The 15,463-nt window shown below is 40.0% G+C and overlaps 1 protein-coding gene across 2 annotated transcripts in view; it reads left to right on the top strand.

The window, feature by feature from the left end:
• Nucleotides 1–15,463, top strand: part of ADD3 (adducin 3) — a 105,454-nt gene that overhangs the window by 64,465 nt on the left and 25,526 nt on the right. For both annotated transcript variants that reach the window (XM_082486235.1, XM_082486234.1), the window contains one exon: nucleotides 12,092–12,296. In XM_082486235.1, coding sequence (XP_082342361.1) covers nucleotides 12,102–12,296 — 195 coding nt within the window. In that variant the 5' untranslated portion in view covers nucleotides 12,092–12,101. The remainder of the gene's footprint in view (nucleotides 1–12,091; nucleotides 12,297–15,463) is intronic.

The raw sequence follows: 15,463 nt of genomic DNA, 5'->3' as shown, positions 1-15,463 counted from the left end.
TCTGGGTATGTTCTCTGTTCAGTGCTGTGGCTAAGTTCAAAAGCTCTGGCTTCAGACTGGCTTCCTTGAAATTCAGTGGAGTAATTTTCCAGTCTTGAAGGTGTAGAAGGCCTTTGGCTCTCTAAATTCAATTTGCATTTCTAGTACCATGAGCAAAGGGCGGCAGAGATGAGAAGCAGGTCAAATGCAAGTCAATTGAGATTAATGTACATATTTATATAGGTTAAAATTTGACTGCAAATGAAACTTTTTGTATTTACTAGTTAGGTAGTTGGTTGGGTTGTTTTTATTATTTGAAGCAAGCTGAAGACAATGCTATCAATGTGGGTAAACACAGAAAAAGTGTTGCTGCACCACCGTAAATCCTAGGGATTTCTGTGGGAAGGATAATTAAAGCAACATGCTTTGAACACAGCTTATTAAGTACCTGCTGTTTAAACTTTCAAGAAGGAGGGCCTGGCTGCCCCCTGAACTTCCATGTGGCCCTTCTATGCTCCGTACTTTCCCCTTCCCTCCTCCCACAAATTATTTTTAATGCTGATCTCTTTGGATGCTAGCTTCATGGAGAGGTGTGCTGGCACAGCTGGTGATAGCATTTTGAGAGGTGAGGAGCTGAAACATGTGAGCTGGGGGGTGCAGGATTGTCTCAAGCCAGCCAGGAAAACGTGAAAAACTGTAGCATTAAGGTATGCTTGAGTCCTCTAAAGACGCTAATTTTGTACATATTAGGCATGTGACCATAACCTCAATCACATTCTGCATGTTTGTTAACTTTTTTCATGTTATGTTTTAATATACACTAACATTTATGTTCGCAAATAGACCAAGGAAGGGAAAAATTATCCCATATGTTAAAGCAAAACTTATTCTGCTAATGCAGAAAAAAGCAAGATCCTTCGGAGGTGGAATGAGGTGAGAAAATATGCTGTCAGCATAACTTGGGAATAGTGATTTACAGGTTTTTGTCCTCTGTGCCATCTATGGCTGATACAAGCTGTTAAAGACCTACCCAACAGAGCCTTCCCTCTACACCTCCATTTGTAGCTTACTTTTTTGGAGCATTTACTGGAGTAAATGTGTAGCTTTTTTCTCAAGATACCTAGGTTTTTTCCCATGCTTCTCACAGCCAGTCAGTGGCAATGTGCCTGCTGCACAGTCAGGCCTGGGCTTGGCTGGCATCATTTATCTCGCTTTCATTGATCCCTAAAATTATTTTTTTAAAATTATAGTTAAAAACCTTAAGACAACCATAGTGTTCCTACTATGCCTGTTCTTCATAAGTGAAATCAGTATATGCAATTGTGTTGTTTTATCTCAAGCATTCTATAACTATCATAAATCAGCTTTTTTGAAATGCTGTTGTTTTCTGTGTAATGTGAGAATGTATGTACAGGTCAGTAAAATGTTAAAATTCCTTTTTTTTTTTTTTTTTTTTGAGAAGCTAGCCAATTTATTTTGACATGGTCAAGCTGATATTGTTGTCTCAATGTGACTTGTGTTATTGCTCCTTATTTAAAATTTATAGTGAAGTGATTCAGAAATCCCAAGATGAACTGGGGGGAATTGTGCAGGGCGTGGTGCATAATATAAATAAAGATACAATTTGTCCTGAAGACTTTATGATCGAAGGCCTGGCACAATTTCATCTTTTCTTCAAGTCTCCAGTTACAAATGTCCCTGCTCTGAGATTAGCTGTTGGCTGGGTTTCCCACTACTCGCTTGCAAGTCACGGAGAGCGTTGAGCTGCAATTCTGTATGGTCAATGCATGGCGGTGGTCTTAAATGGGGTCTGCACTGAGCTGTCAGCAGTGGTAAAGGTCAGGATTCGATGTGAAGAGGAGGAACTCCAGGGGTTTGGGCTATAAAAAGGTTTGGCTGCGTGCTGCCATACACGAGATCGGTTGTTCGTGTAAACATTTGTAAAATCCAGCAGTTGCCTCGTGTCGATCATCTGGGTTGCCCACCATCACAGCCTCTGACTCTCCAGCAAAACCCAGGAGGCAGCTGCTTTGGCCATGACATTTCTCAGGATAATCAAACTGCCATAAATCAAGAAGGCTTTTGAAGTGCCCTGGGATCAATAAGAGTTTTCCCTGCTATCTAATGTCACACATTGTACCAGTGACCAAGGAGGGCTCTTGCAGGTAGGAGTAGGGAGTAGCCCTCATTACTCCAAGTGGTGCTTTCCAGGTTGGTGTAAATCAGTGGGATTATAAAACAAAACAAAAAAGGAAAAAAAACCAAAACCCACAAACAAACAAACAAAAACCCCCCCAACATATTTACTTAGCAAACTTGGTTCTTTTACTCCATAACTCTATGTAGGTCTGCATGAAGACTGAAATTGTTTTCCTTCTGCATCTGTGCAGTTTAGAGGAAGCCCAAGAAAAAAGCCACCAGAGGAAGTTGAAGGCTTCACATTGCAAGAGAGGGAGAGAAATAGTGTTGCAAAATGTGAAAGGTTTTGACTGCAATTAGCTTTTCCAGTTACATGTTTTTTCTCACAGATAAGTTCTTGATTTATGTTGTAGAGGAACCCAGGTTTCATCTTTTTTGAAGGATTTAGGGAGATTTTTCAGCCATTGCTTGGGCGGAGGGGGGTGGGGAGTAGTGTTTGCGTACTTTCACGGCTTAATACGGATAAGTACTAACAGAACATAATCTTTTAATTTAGCTCTCTGTTGTCTACTGACTCGTGAAATATTTTTAGGTAACTTAGCCACAAGTGATTATGTAGATAAGTAGAGATAAGTTTTTTTTTTTTTAAAAAAAAAAAAGCTTTTTATTGTCTTAAAATTGCAATATTATTTTGAAAAATACTGTCTTACTCTTTCATTACCGTTATCCTACATATCTCTGGAACTAGGTGAATTCTAAATACTGTCCTGTCCTGTCCCCCCAGCCCTCTGTGTTCTATTCTTTGTGCCATGAATAAGAGCTGGATCATGAAAACCAGAAGTTGAAACTGCTTTGGTGCTGTGGCATTTTCATTTCATCAGAATCTTTAAAAACAAAAAAAGACAAGCAGTCGTTCCTATTGAAAACTTGATGTTTGTCTTACGTCTTTATTGCAGGTTTTAAAATCAAACCTAAATGCACATTTGGAGTTTAAGATCCCTGACATTATTTTGAGGGGTTCCCTGACTTAAGTAACGTCAAACACAAAGAATCTGATTTTTGCTGTGCAAGTATAGTTTACTTGTATCCCATATTGATACTAACTCTGCGGGGTATCGGTTGGTGTTGGGAGTGGATAAAGACAGGCTATTAATACCCAGTAAGTGCTGAGATCACTGATCAATTCTTTGAAATATGTAAATATTTGCTAATAATATTTATGACTTTTGTTCCAAGCATCCAAATAGGTTTTGACATGGGGTGGGCGAACGCTGTCATCTGTAAAAGAGAGAGAATAAAATGGGGTCAGTGAGAGCCAAAGTGCACTGCCAGTCTGGGAGAGCCCATCAGGGCTGCGGTGACCCACAAGCCGGATCTGCAAAGCAGGTTTGTGCTGCCAGGAGCTGCTCTGGAGTGCCTGGATCTTCCTGCGGTCCCATGGCCTGCCGGTACACAGGAGTTACGCATGTGTTTGTGTGCTTTCATCATCTAGAACTACTGTTTAGAGATGATTTTAATAGGTATGTTCTTAATACACTTTTACAAGTGATTAAATTTGGATGCATAGTTTATTCTCAATAATGTCTAAGCTTTGAGATGGTGTTGGGAAAGTGCCAATGCTTTTATCTTCATTTGGATTTGCCAAAAAAAAAACCCAAACGCTTCCAGAGGAGACTTGATTGAACTCTTGCAGGTCGAGCGCTCCTGCTGCTGCCTGTGAGTTGGCTGTCACAAGCAAATGCTGCGCTGAAGCAGTGGCACTGCTGCCATCGCTGTGCTGGCTGGCTCCTCTGCCAGAGATCTTCTGCATTCAGATCCTCCTTCTTTGTAGAAGTCCTAAATGCTGCAAGGGAATACAGCTTCAGAGAGCTTGCCACTTGAAAATCTGCAGCAATTCATGCTGCTCTGCTTCTTACCAACTCCTCTGGAGCAGTGGAGGTGGGAGAGGGTTTTCTGTAAGTGGCAGGTGAATTTTTGCCTTGGAGCGAAGTGGGAATGAGCAGAAAAATGCTGAAGGGGGCAAGTAACTTCACTTCCATTGTTGTCATTCAGTGCATCAGTTCTTTGTGTGAGAGCAGCTTTTTGCATATGCCATAGGGATAGGTTTTCTTTTCCCTGGCAGCTCTTGTACATCTCCTTAGCTTTCTGCTACTGTAAGGACACACTTCCTGGACAGCAGTCTTGCCTTTGGATAGAAGCAGGTTATTTAAACTCAGTGTTCATATATTTTTGAGTGGTCTCATACCTTGTGTGTGAAATTTTAATTTAATGCTGCTATAGAAAAACGGTTTAAACCAAAAGAAACTTATATTATCGTCTTCGAGCTCATTTTTACTGTGCTTTTTCATGAACTTGAGTATAACATAGAAGATGAAAGAAAAACAGGAAAAGTGGGTGTGAGGTAAAGAGGACACGCTTTTCAAGTCTAGTAAGTACAGAAGCTATTTGCAGTTCACCAAATAATTTCATTTATTAGCAGTTCTGGTGTTTTTACTTGATTTAAGGAGGTGATTTTTTTTAATTGCCTTGGAAATTGTCCCTATCCACAGGCTCTATACTATTTCATAAGACCACTCACCCTGTGTACCCAAGCAGAGGTGACAACTATCAGCACTCCAAAGTGCAGCTTAATGTTATTTCAAAATATATGTATACACTTACATATGTAAATAAAACTTATGTGTGAGCAAAATATAACTCAACTTTAAAACTGTTTCTGGTAAATGGCAGTGAATCAGGTACTTGTTAAAAATAACAAATAAATAAAAGGAGGAAATACAACTACTGCAAAGAAAAATTTCTTGTAAAGCACCGAGTTTAGGGAAAGAGAAAAAACAAACCAATGTGATATCTGTGGGTGACTGACCTCCTATTAAAGTGAGGTTTTAGCAGTAGAATCTATTAGAAAATCTCTTTTAAAAGTTACAAATTAATAGTTCATATTTGCTTCTATCATACTGTTACAGATAACTGGTGTGGCAAACTGTGTCCAGCCGTAGAAGAGCTGAATATAGTGAATAATCAATGTGTGACATGAATCCCCATTTCTTCTCTGACATCTCAGTGTTTTCTTGTGGTTTTTGTGGTGCAGCCACCCCCTTCCTGGTGCAGTGCAGGAGACCTCCATACATCATTTCACTGAGAAACTCTGAACTCCTGTTTAATTCTCTGTAACCGGTTTGCTTGTGTGACTGGGTTTGGTGTGGCTTGAATGTTTGGGTAAAGAACTGCATAATCCCAAAATGTTCTTATTGTCTGCACAACCGTAACAATTTGCTAGTGAAACAAGAAAATATTATTTTATGGAGTGAAGCAAAGAAGCCCCTACACTGCTGACTGCTTCAGGGTCATGCAATATAGTAATAGAAACAGCCCAGTTACATACAGCCTTTCCTCAGCACAGGAGGTTTGATACTGGGCAAGATGGACCTTGGATCTGAACAAGATTGCCCTTTTGAGACTGGTTTTGTCTGTGATCACCATATCACTGCATGATTGTAAATGAATAACTTGCTCATCAAGACTTCTCTCCATCATTAAAAACTGTCTTGCAACAGTGAAGGAATACCAAAATCTGAATGATTAAAGTAGTTTGCGTCTACATAGTTAAGCACACAAGTTCATTTATGAGACTTAACACATGCAAATAGCATTTATGGCCATGTGGTAGAGCCTATTGGATACATCAAACCATTGTTCTAGGCTTGGGGTTCCCCCCCCGCCACTGCTTGTGCTGCAAAATGTTGGCAGTCTGACCTGCAAGTGTGGAAGTGCAGACTGCATCTGCTACAGGCTGGGTGCATTGTAAGGGGCCTTCCTTAACAGAGAAAAAAGTGTCACATCATCAGCTAAAAGTAAAGGTATAGCCCTCATATTTTGGGTGGCTGTCAGCAACCCACTACGTTATCTCACATTTTGACAGTAAAAAGTAGCTAGCTTAGTTCTGTTCTACGCTGAGTGAAGTGTGAGTTACCCAGCCTGAATATTTCTGTTAACTTCACTATGTCACTATATAATTGGGCAAAAGTAACGCTTTAGATTTAATACAGAAACACAAAAACAAGGTTCAAATATGCTCAAGTGCTTATTTCTTAGGAAAAATATATACTGCCGCCACAGTCTCTTTAATGTGGTGTCTGAAAGGAGATGGTGATTATTTCATTAGCTTACTCTGTTTAAAGCAGAAGGACTTAAATTAAATTTGCAGCGCTAGATTAGAGTGTTTGTTTTGCAACCAGTTTGAGCTATAGTATGGCAAATTGTTTATGCCTGCATGCCGCTGGAAGAAGCGGTATTAGACACCCTCATATCACCGTCTTTGTTTCAGAACAAACATTTGTGTAGATATGCAGTTAAGTGGCTGGGAGAACTGATACAGCTGAAAATAAATCCATTTAAAAAAAATCCAAATTAAAACAAAACTTTCAACTTGGCCAAAGAGTAGTTTCTCCTACCCATTCCCCCAACTGACCTTACAAATGTCTGCTGGCATGAATCTGAAGAGGTGATGCAGGGAGAAAGACTGAATAGCTGGGAAGGTTAGAAGGACGTGTGACAGCTTTATTTTTTAATGCAAATATGACCTTGTGTCAATTTAAGGGTGTAGTTTGACTTGAGTGCTAGTGTACATCACTGCATATTAGTAAAATCAGTTAATACAATTTTGAACAAATGCTACCTATCTGGTGTAGCAGAGATATTTTTAGCTCCACAAATTGTATTTAGAAAATGCTAATGTCTGAACTTACTCATGTTACCAGTGTGTGAGACTGATAAATGAAACCCAAACCTGTTTCAGTGTTAAAAATGAAAAAATCTGTCAACACGTTGCCAGATATTTATGGTGTTTGATGTCCTGATTGGGGGGGGGGGAGAAAAATAATTTTGATGTGTTTATCCAAATAATTTTTTTCTTGCACCAGAACAGATGTGATTACTCAATTATGTGTCATTACTGAAATTTATAGGAGGAAAGATGGACGGGTGACTTTAATGCCAGAAGACAGCAATGGTGACCCTCGTATCAGTCCACATTTTCCTACATATTTTCCTGCCTCTCTTACCATTCCCTTATATTCCTTAAGAGTGTTTTTCTGCCAGCTCACTTGTGTAGCCGACTGTCTGCTAAAGCCAAGGCTTTGATTCAGACTGGAACCTGCCTGTTTCATAGGGAGGCTGGAACTGAGATCAAGAGACACCCAGTTTGCTTCCAACAAGTCTCCTGGCAGACAGGATACCGGATGGGGAGAAGGAGGAGCAGACTGTTCCTTAAAAACAAGCAGGCGAGAAATAGCAAGAGCAGAATAACACAATGTGAGCCTTAAAAAAGAAGTGCTTAGATGCAGTATAGTCTAGCTCGAGTGCTCAGACCTGAAATCAGTTGTACCAGTTAAGGATGCGGTGCGTATGCTGCAGGTTTGTAGTGCTGGAAACTCAAACATGATTGTATTGCATAGAAAAAGTGGGGATGTCTGAAACCAGCCACAAAAAAATCAGCATAAAAGGTAGGTTAATGATTCATTGCTAGGTGATCTAGTGATTTCATCTCTTTTCTGTTGCTCTCTCTTTCTCTTATGGTGGTATTTTTATATACATTCTGTAAATTATGAAAGATATGAATATATCAAGTCAGTGCTCTCTGGGGTGTTCTTTGGTAAGATAAATTTTCATTGCGTTTGGTCTCTTGCTTTTTTTTTTTTTTTTATTTCAGTACTCCTTGTTTCTCTGACCTCATTATTATTTTTGAGCTGCTTTCGTGATTTGACATTGAAAACAGTTATTCCAACAAAAGCAGCACAGCGTGTTGCTTAGACTTTACGAAGTGTCAGACGGGGATGCTCAGGACTCAGTGTTGCAGCCTAAGATCATCAGTTCCAAGTTCCTAGAATAAATTGGAAGCTTTTGATGAACAAAACTTACTTCTAAGTAGAGAGATGCTTAGCCTCCTGACAGAGGTGGAATGTTCTACTTTCTGTAGCCCAGTTACAGGTATAAAATACAGAACAGAATATGGAGGCCAAACCCATGAGCTATATAAGGCATCAAAGCACAAGAGGACATGACCTGTTTTCTTTTGTAGGAGTATCAGAGTTCAGTTCAGCATGAACCAGGAGGGTATAACGAGACTGGGGGAAGCAGAGTTAGATTAACAAGTTACACTGTAGCAAGAGCTTTTGAGACTGTGTTTCACAGATCCCTAAAAGTGTTTTCAGCAGAGATGGGGATTCTGTATAGCAAAGACTTACATGCTGACTTGTTCTTCTTAGTTTCTTCCCCCCCCCTCCACTGGAGTAGCTGAACCATAGGTGGGAAAACTGTTCTTCTGTATACCTTGAATCTCTTTTTGGCATGACAGCATATGCATGTTAAGACAAAATACGGGCTAAAATATGTGTCTAAGCTGAGCAAGAGTGATGACTCTCACCAGGAAAAAATCAGACCCTAGTTTTGGTTTGATTTCTGTGTGTGTTTGTCCTTTCTGACCAGTCTAGATATAGTGTCTTGTTGCTATAGGCGCGTATGACTTCTCATTTCCACCTGTGCCTCAGTCTCTGGAACCACTTACACAGTATAGCGTGCATAAGAAACATTAGCTAGTGCCACTCAGGAAGATGATCGCTCACTTTCTGTAACTCATGGACATCACTGAAAGGGCTAGAAGCCAAAAGTGGCCTTACAGCAAGGCTGATTTTTCTTTTAGGCAAAAGAATCTCACCAAAAAAATGGTGAGGGGGAGAGAAACCTCTATCACAATTCATAGCTTTTGATATCTGGATTTTCTGTAAATACTTACTTTTATGTCATTGCTAGTCCTGTGCTGAGAAGGAGGTACAGATTTTTAGATCCTCAAATGCTGAGCACATTTTTAACAAGTGTCCCTTTTTAAAAAAAAAAAAAAATAATCAGTGTAAGATACAAATAAATAATAAAAGAATGGCTGATTTGTTTGAAAATTTTCCAGCCGAACAGTAGGGGTTATATGAGAGTCAGCCTGGGCCCAACAGAGCGTTCATTGAACCAGACCTAATAAGAACAACTGGACCCAATACCCACATTATGTTCAGTAACGGAGGTTTTTTTGTAGTACAAGAACTTTAATGCTGTGATCTTAATGGCTAGAGGTTACAAACCAGTCTGAAAGGAAAGAGGAAAAAATGAAGTCCAAAGCAATTAGAAAAATTTCTTTTGTAGGTTTTAGGTATTGCCAGTCACATTTGTGTCTTTTTACAGATGAATGGGCTTTTCTGTCACTGTAAGAATGAATTGTAACGGACTTGAACTAATTATGTCCTGTAAACCTATAATAATAACAATAAAGGTTTTTTGAAGTTCAGACATGCGTGTAGTTGGTCCAACCAACCAAGTGGATCAGCAGCTGAGCAAGTTTGCCACTTGGGGTTAACATGATTCAGGAGCATTTTAGGAAAAACACTTGGATAAGGCAACTCCTGGGAAGAAGTAACTGAAGAGCAGGACTCACAGCTGTTTGCCGATGCAAGCAAGGTTCTTGCCATCTGCCTTTCTAGACCGTTGTGAGTTACCAGCAGGTACTGGAAGGTGTCTGTTCTGATTCAGATGGAGGTATTTACCCCGACGCAGATGGAGAACGATGTAGGTTGAGAGGTCTGGTCTCAAGCTCTTCATACCTTGTTGCATTTGGAGAGTGAGCTTATGGTCTTGTGTCTCCTCATGATGCTTTTTTTCTTTTGCATCTTAAACCCCACCATTTTTTGGAGAGGGACAGGGGAGGGGAGACATAATGCACAGTTATGTTTATAAAGGTATCTCTTCTAACCTGAACAGAGGGAAGCTGAGCTATGATCATATTCCCAAACGCTGTCTCAAGAGGTTTATTCTTCTGCTTCAATGCTCCCAGCTGGAAAAGACAATAGTTCATTCTTTAGAAAAGCTCCTCTTATACTACGAGATTTTTCCCAATCTAATATTCCCTGATACTAGCCCCAAATTGAATACACATAACAGGCTTCCTGGTGGTCAGTAAGCACAACCTAAGTGAACTTGGACGGCATGCAAGCAGCAATTGCAAAACTCACCAGTATGCTTCCACAGCCTCTGTAATGAAGCCATCAGAGTTCACGGAGCTTGCCTCCAGGATGCGAATTATACCTCCCAGAATGTGGTACATTAATCTGGCATGCCAGGTACCTCCTGGAATCTCTGTGCATGCAGCTGGATAATGTTGCATCCCGGAATGTGTTTTTTCCTTTCAAAAAAAACCCCAAACACATAAAGAACAAAAACAATTACAACTCGTAGTGATTGTTTTTAGAAGGGTGTTAGTTGTATTCAATCCCAAATTTTATCATAATCTGTAGTATACAAGAAAATCATAGATGTTGTTTTCTTTTATCTGCTAATACTTTCCCAGCTATGTAGGTGATATCTGTCGTCTTTTCCGTCTGGCATTTCGTATTTGGTAGCAGGGCTGCAGTGCCCCAGCATTTCATCCTCACGCTGTCCCTTGCAGCGTGCCAGCAAAGCCGTTTGGGTGTCAGTGTGGGAAACTGGCTGCAAACCAATTTGCATCCTCCTGCCAGCCTGGTGCGTGGCATGGCTGCACCGCAGAGGATGCAGCACAAGGACTGAAAGGGCTTGTTGCAGGCAGGAGGAGAGCTTGGGCTGCTGAAGCTGTTTTTAACAGAGCTTCCAGATGTTTCATCTGGAAAATAGGCGAGGTTGTAGTTGGAGGAGTTCAGATGCTCCACATCAGTTCACAGAATACCTCAAAGAGTAGTTGCACTGACCCAAATGAGGGATAGGTGAACTGTGCCACGGAGCAAGGACACTTTAAAACACTGAAGGTCAAACCATGCTGTTTAATACTGCTTGACAACTCTCATTCCTTCATGTTTGGCTTTTTTTTTTCTCTGAAGATGTCAATTATTTACATACCAAATACATTTGCATGCAAATATATTTCTATTAAATATATTATTGAATGTAGATATTTGCATGCTAAAATGTATTATCATAATACGCTATCTCTTCCTACAAACCTTTCTTCTCTTTGTTCCTCAAACCTGAGAAAATGTACCCCTTCAGTACCCATTTGAGGAACAGTATTCCTGAGTATGTTTGAGCCTGATTCTTTGTATGAAAATTCAGGTATCTGCTGTTTTGCTTTTGATCCAGTTCTGTTTGTGTTTACAAATGCTTATCAGGATTTTTAATGAGGTTTCAAGCGTAGCTTTCTACCATAACATGAAAGGGTTTTTTGGCTTTTTTTTTTTTTTTTTTTGCTAATGTAATGAGCTTCAGTGAGAAACTTTGCATACAATTGCACACAAGAGAAGAGCTAAAACTCAGCTATATGCTGTGGACGCACCCTCAATCCTGTGCAACCCAACATCCAACCTTTTCTGCAGTTCCCTTGCTGTCCCCGAGGGTTGGCTGGAAGTGCAGGCACCAGCCTGTGCTCTGCAGAGATCCCCTGGCAGTCTTTGAGCAGCTTGGCATCTTGTCTTTAAGCTGGGGTTATGAGATGCTTTGGAATTGCTGTAATTGAGGAATGTCTTCATTTGAGTTGGGAGATGAGCTTTGAGCGGATGTTAAACACAGGCTATGTCTTCTGTGTGTGTTTGGTTGAACATGCTAGGATGGAGAGCTATATAAAAACCTTTGGGGGTGATGAGTGCAATGTAAAATGATAGAGGAAAGTTATTATGGTCATTTTGAATGTCATAATTTCTAATTGTACACTGTTGGGGTTTTATTTGAACATCTATAGAGATGGTTATGCACTATCGGAGAACTCATTAATGGTTTTTAAACACTTCTCTATAATTTTTCCTTAGTTTTCTGATTATGATAACTATTCCGTTCTTCTCCTTTCATTTTAGATCTTGTTCTGTAGAGATGAAAAGGAACCTTATTTGTGTCCAAACTTGGAAGTTACAGTCAATGCCCTGCTTTTAATGGTTTATCTTTCTTCCCTCTTCTTTATTTGTTTCAGGTGCTGAAGCATGAGTACTGATGCCAGTCAGGTGGTGATCACTACTCCTCCCCCGGCCACGATGCCTCACAAAGAGCGGTACTTCGATCGCATCAATGAGAATGACCCAGAATATATTCGGGAAAGAAACATGTCTCCTGACCTAAGACAGGACTTCAACATGATGGAGCAAAGGAAGAGGGTCACTCAGATACTGCAGAGCCCTGTGAGTGGGATTAAGGGGGGGATGAGAACTAAAGAGTGTTATTTTCTGAGATTCCTGATTAACTTCTTGAGACTCAAAAAAAGAAATCTACATCACAACTAGCTAAAATAACTCTGGACCATCTTCTAAGAAGAGTCACTGAACAGCATTTTGTTTGCATAGTTTTTTGTCTGTGAACAAGCAGCCTTTATTGTGTTGGTTTTGCTTCTAATGCTTTTATATTCTTATGCTTCATTGCAGTATTACAAAAAGATCTGGCTGGCTGCAGGGCAGTTAATTAAAACTTTGGGGCTGGGAACAGAGTGAAGGAGTCACCGGTCAAATAGGAAGAAATTAGGGCACTACATGGTGTTCTCCTTTCTGGGTTTGAATATTAACTTATCATTTACATCAGGAATGCTTTAATTAACATGTTTAATTGGTTTAAGTTTGTTTAAAAGCCAGACTATATGTCCTTTTCATGTCCTTGGGGGTGATCATACCCATACTTGGCCATATTAGCACTCATCTACTGGTTGTGTAAGTTCAGTACTTGTGTAGGCTACATATAAAACTATTAAATCTGTTGAACCACTCTTACACTAGTTTTAATTTATATTTTAATACATGCATTCTTTGAGTTCAACGTGGTGAGTACATTGGAAAGTAATACTGTTGCCTTGAGTATTTTGAAGATACAGGGAGTGAGTAAGGACTGTGCGAGGCTGAGCCTTTGGGGGTGGTGGGGTGTAATGTGAGTAATGAGGATAACAGGACTGGGACGGGGTTAAGCAGTTTTACAGATCCTTCTCTCTTCAGTTCCTCTGTAAGTTGGGGTGCTTCTTCTGTAATTTTTTTGAAGCTTTTCCATATGTAATGAGATTGCAAACAGCTGTTAGTAATCACCCTATTATAGTCATCCGTGAATAACAGGATTGTTTGCTAAAGTGTTGTCGTGGAGTGCCTCTTGGATCTGTGTGTTGCTCTGAGTATAATGTGAACCTGTTGACTAAGGAATTTATTACTTTCAAGTCAATTTGTGCAAGCTTGGTTTTGCAGCCAAGCTCTTTTATAAAGAAAATACTCTAAGGAGGTATTGCATAATGCTTTAATCATGATAATGTTATGTTAAACACTCGATTGTAAAATGTGATCGGACTCTGCTCCTTCCTGTTAAAATATTTGCATTATGAGTAGCCAGGACTCAAAGCAAAGACTAGATTTTTAGCCTAACAGATAAAAATAAGTTAGAGACTTTGTTTGGGTTTGTACGTGTGTTATTTTTTGGTCCTTTTGATGGCTGTATTGATCTGATGAGCGTAACTATTTTCTTAATGTTTTGGGGGATCTTTTGCCAAATCTGCCAAACGTAATAAATGTCCCTTTGCTGCAACCTCTGAGCATTTTTTTTTTTTACAGATGCAGTGTCAGCGTGCAGATTTTAGGAAGGGGGGTGAAGAGGGGCAACCCCTGAGTCTAGGTAACTGTTTTAACAGAAGGTTGGAGGACAAAGAGTCGCTGCTGGGCTGCTGTTAGTGTCCTGCCATAAGAGAAGCTGAGCCCAGCACTTTTTTGAAAGTGACTGCTTGGAGCTGCCAATAAGGTGCAAGTTTTTGTTGTGTAAGGGAACAGTTGTCCAAATAAGCTGGGGGCCTGCCGCCTGCTCGGCTCTTGGCGTCTACCAGGGAGAAATGGGGACATGGGAGCTGAGCGTGTGATCAGGCATGAAGAGGAGGAGTCTGAGCTACCAGTTCCCCTCACTTAAGTATGTCCTTTTATTGTCTCTTTTCTTGAAATAGAAAATTTAGAGGAACCCTGTTATGATTTCTCGTGTGAGGAAATAAAACCATTTTTAATACAATATCTGTGACTGAATGTCTATCAAGCAAATTTCATAACTGATTTGGGCATAGAAACTGCTCTATTTCTTCCAGGTTCCAGCTGCCATGTGTCATAGTGTTCTTGAGAGTCAGGACTGAAAATGATTACCTTGTCTCCTCCTGAATATAATATTTGTCACAAAAGGGCCAGAAAGCATTTTCCTGTTACTAGTCTGCATAACACAGGTTCAGGATTGAATTAATAAGTATTGCGCATAATGGTTTGGTTCTTTAGCTTCAGAATTACATTGCATAGAGCTTCACAGAGCTTTGCTGCTTCGCTGGTTTATTCCAATTGACAAGGAGGAAATAGTTTGAAGGTGTTTGGAAGAAGAGGAAGAGAGGTTATCAGACACATTTTAAAGAAGAGTTTGCTCGCTGGTAAATCTTCATCCAGTCTTAGATATATGCATTCATATCTTCACCCTGTCTGCATTCAGATGAGAGCAATAGTCATTGACTCATCTTCTGGCAAGTATTGGTAAATACAAAATGTACGCAGCAAGGATAACACCTTTCTTAAAAATAGACGAGCATGTACAGACTTGAGGTGAGCTTCTTTGAACGTGCACTTTCCCTGAGCAAAGGATTGGTGTAAAACTAAAGGGTTAATCACTGTCATATACTAGGAAGCTTAGGTACTGATTTTATCTGTTTTATTAACAAGATTTTTTTCTTTCTTTCAAGTAGGAAAGTCTAAATCCTTTAGCAAGAAAATAAATTAGAGAATATATTTCAGCAACCACGGTATGTATAGTGCAGTGCATGTTATTGAAAGGGGCTACAGCCCTGACCAGACATCTGCAGACATCAAACTGCTGCATCTCTCTGATGTGCTGTTTGATGCACATATTGATGTGCAATCTGACTACTCCTCTCTGATGTGCAATTTCCCTTTCCTAAATTAAATAATTTAAAAGCTACTGAAAAGCTATTCCCATTACCTCTCATGCTTGCTAATGTCTTAGAGTTTGTTCATAACAAGTCTTAAACAAATTATAGGAGTTTTATGACCGCTGCCCAGGAAGAATGTCCTGACATCATAAGTGAATTCTCAGACATGTTTGCTTAATGCTGCATGTAACCCATGAGCATCTGACAGCCTGGAGAATCCGGTAGGACCTTCATGTTGTTCTGTGTCTGTTAGAAAGGTGGAAAGAAATTAAGATCAGCAGGGTCAGAGCAGCCTGATAGCATCCAGGGGTACCGCTGGCCAATCTTTAAGATAAAGCTGTTGAAGTTTGTTTCAGTAATGTCTGCAAGTCCAGAAGGTTCACGTACAGTGCTGTTTTTAAAGGAAAGGTACTA

The sequence above is a fragment of the Vanellus vanellus genome (genome assembly GCF_965231255.1).
Source record: "Vanellus vanellus genome assembly, chromosome: 7".
Lineage (NCBI taxonomy): Eukaryota > Metazoa > Chordata > Aves > Charadriiformes > Charadriidae > Vanellus > Vanellus vanellus.
The sequence above is the reverse complement of the archived record's forward strand: the minus strand, read 5'-3'. Positions and strand labels throughout refer to the sequence as shown.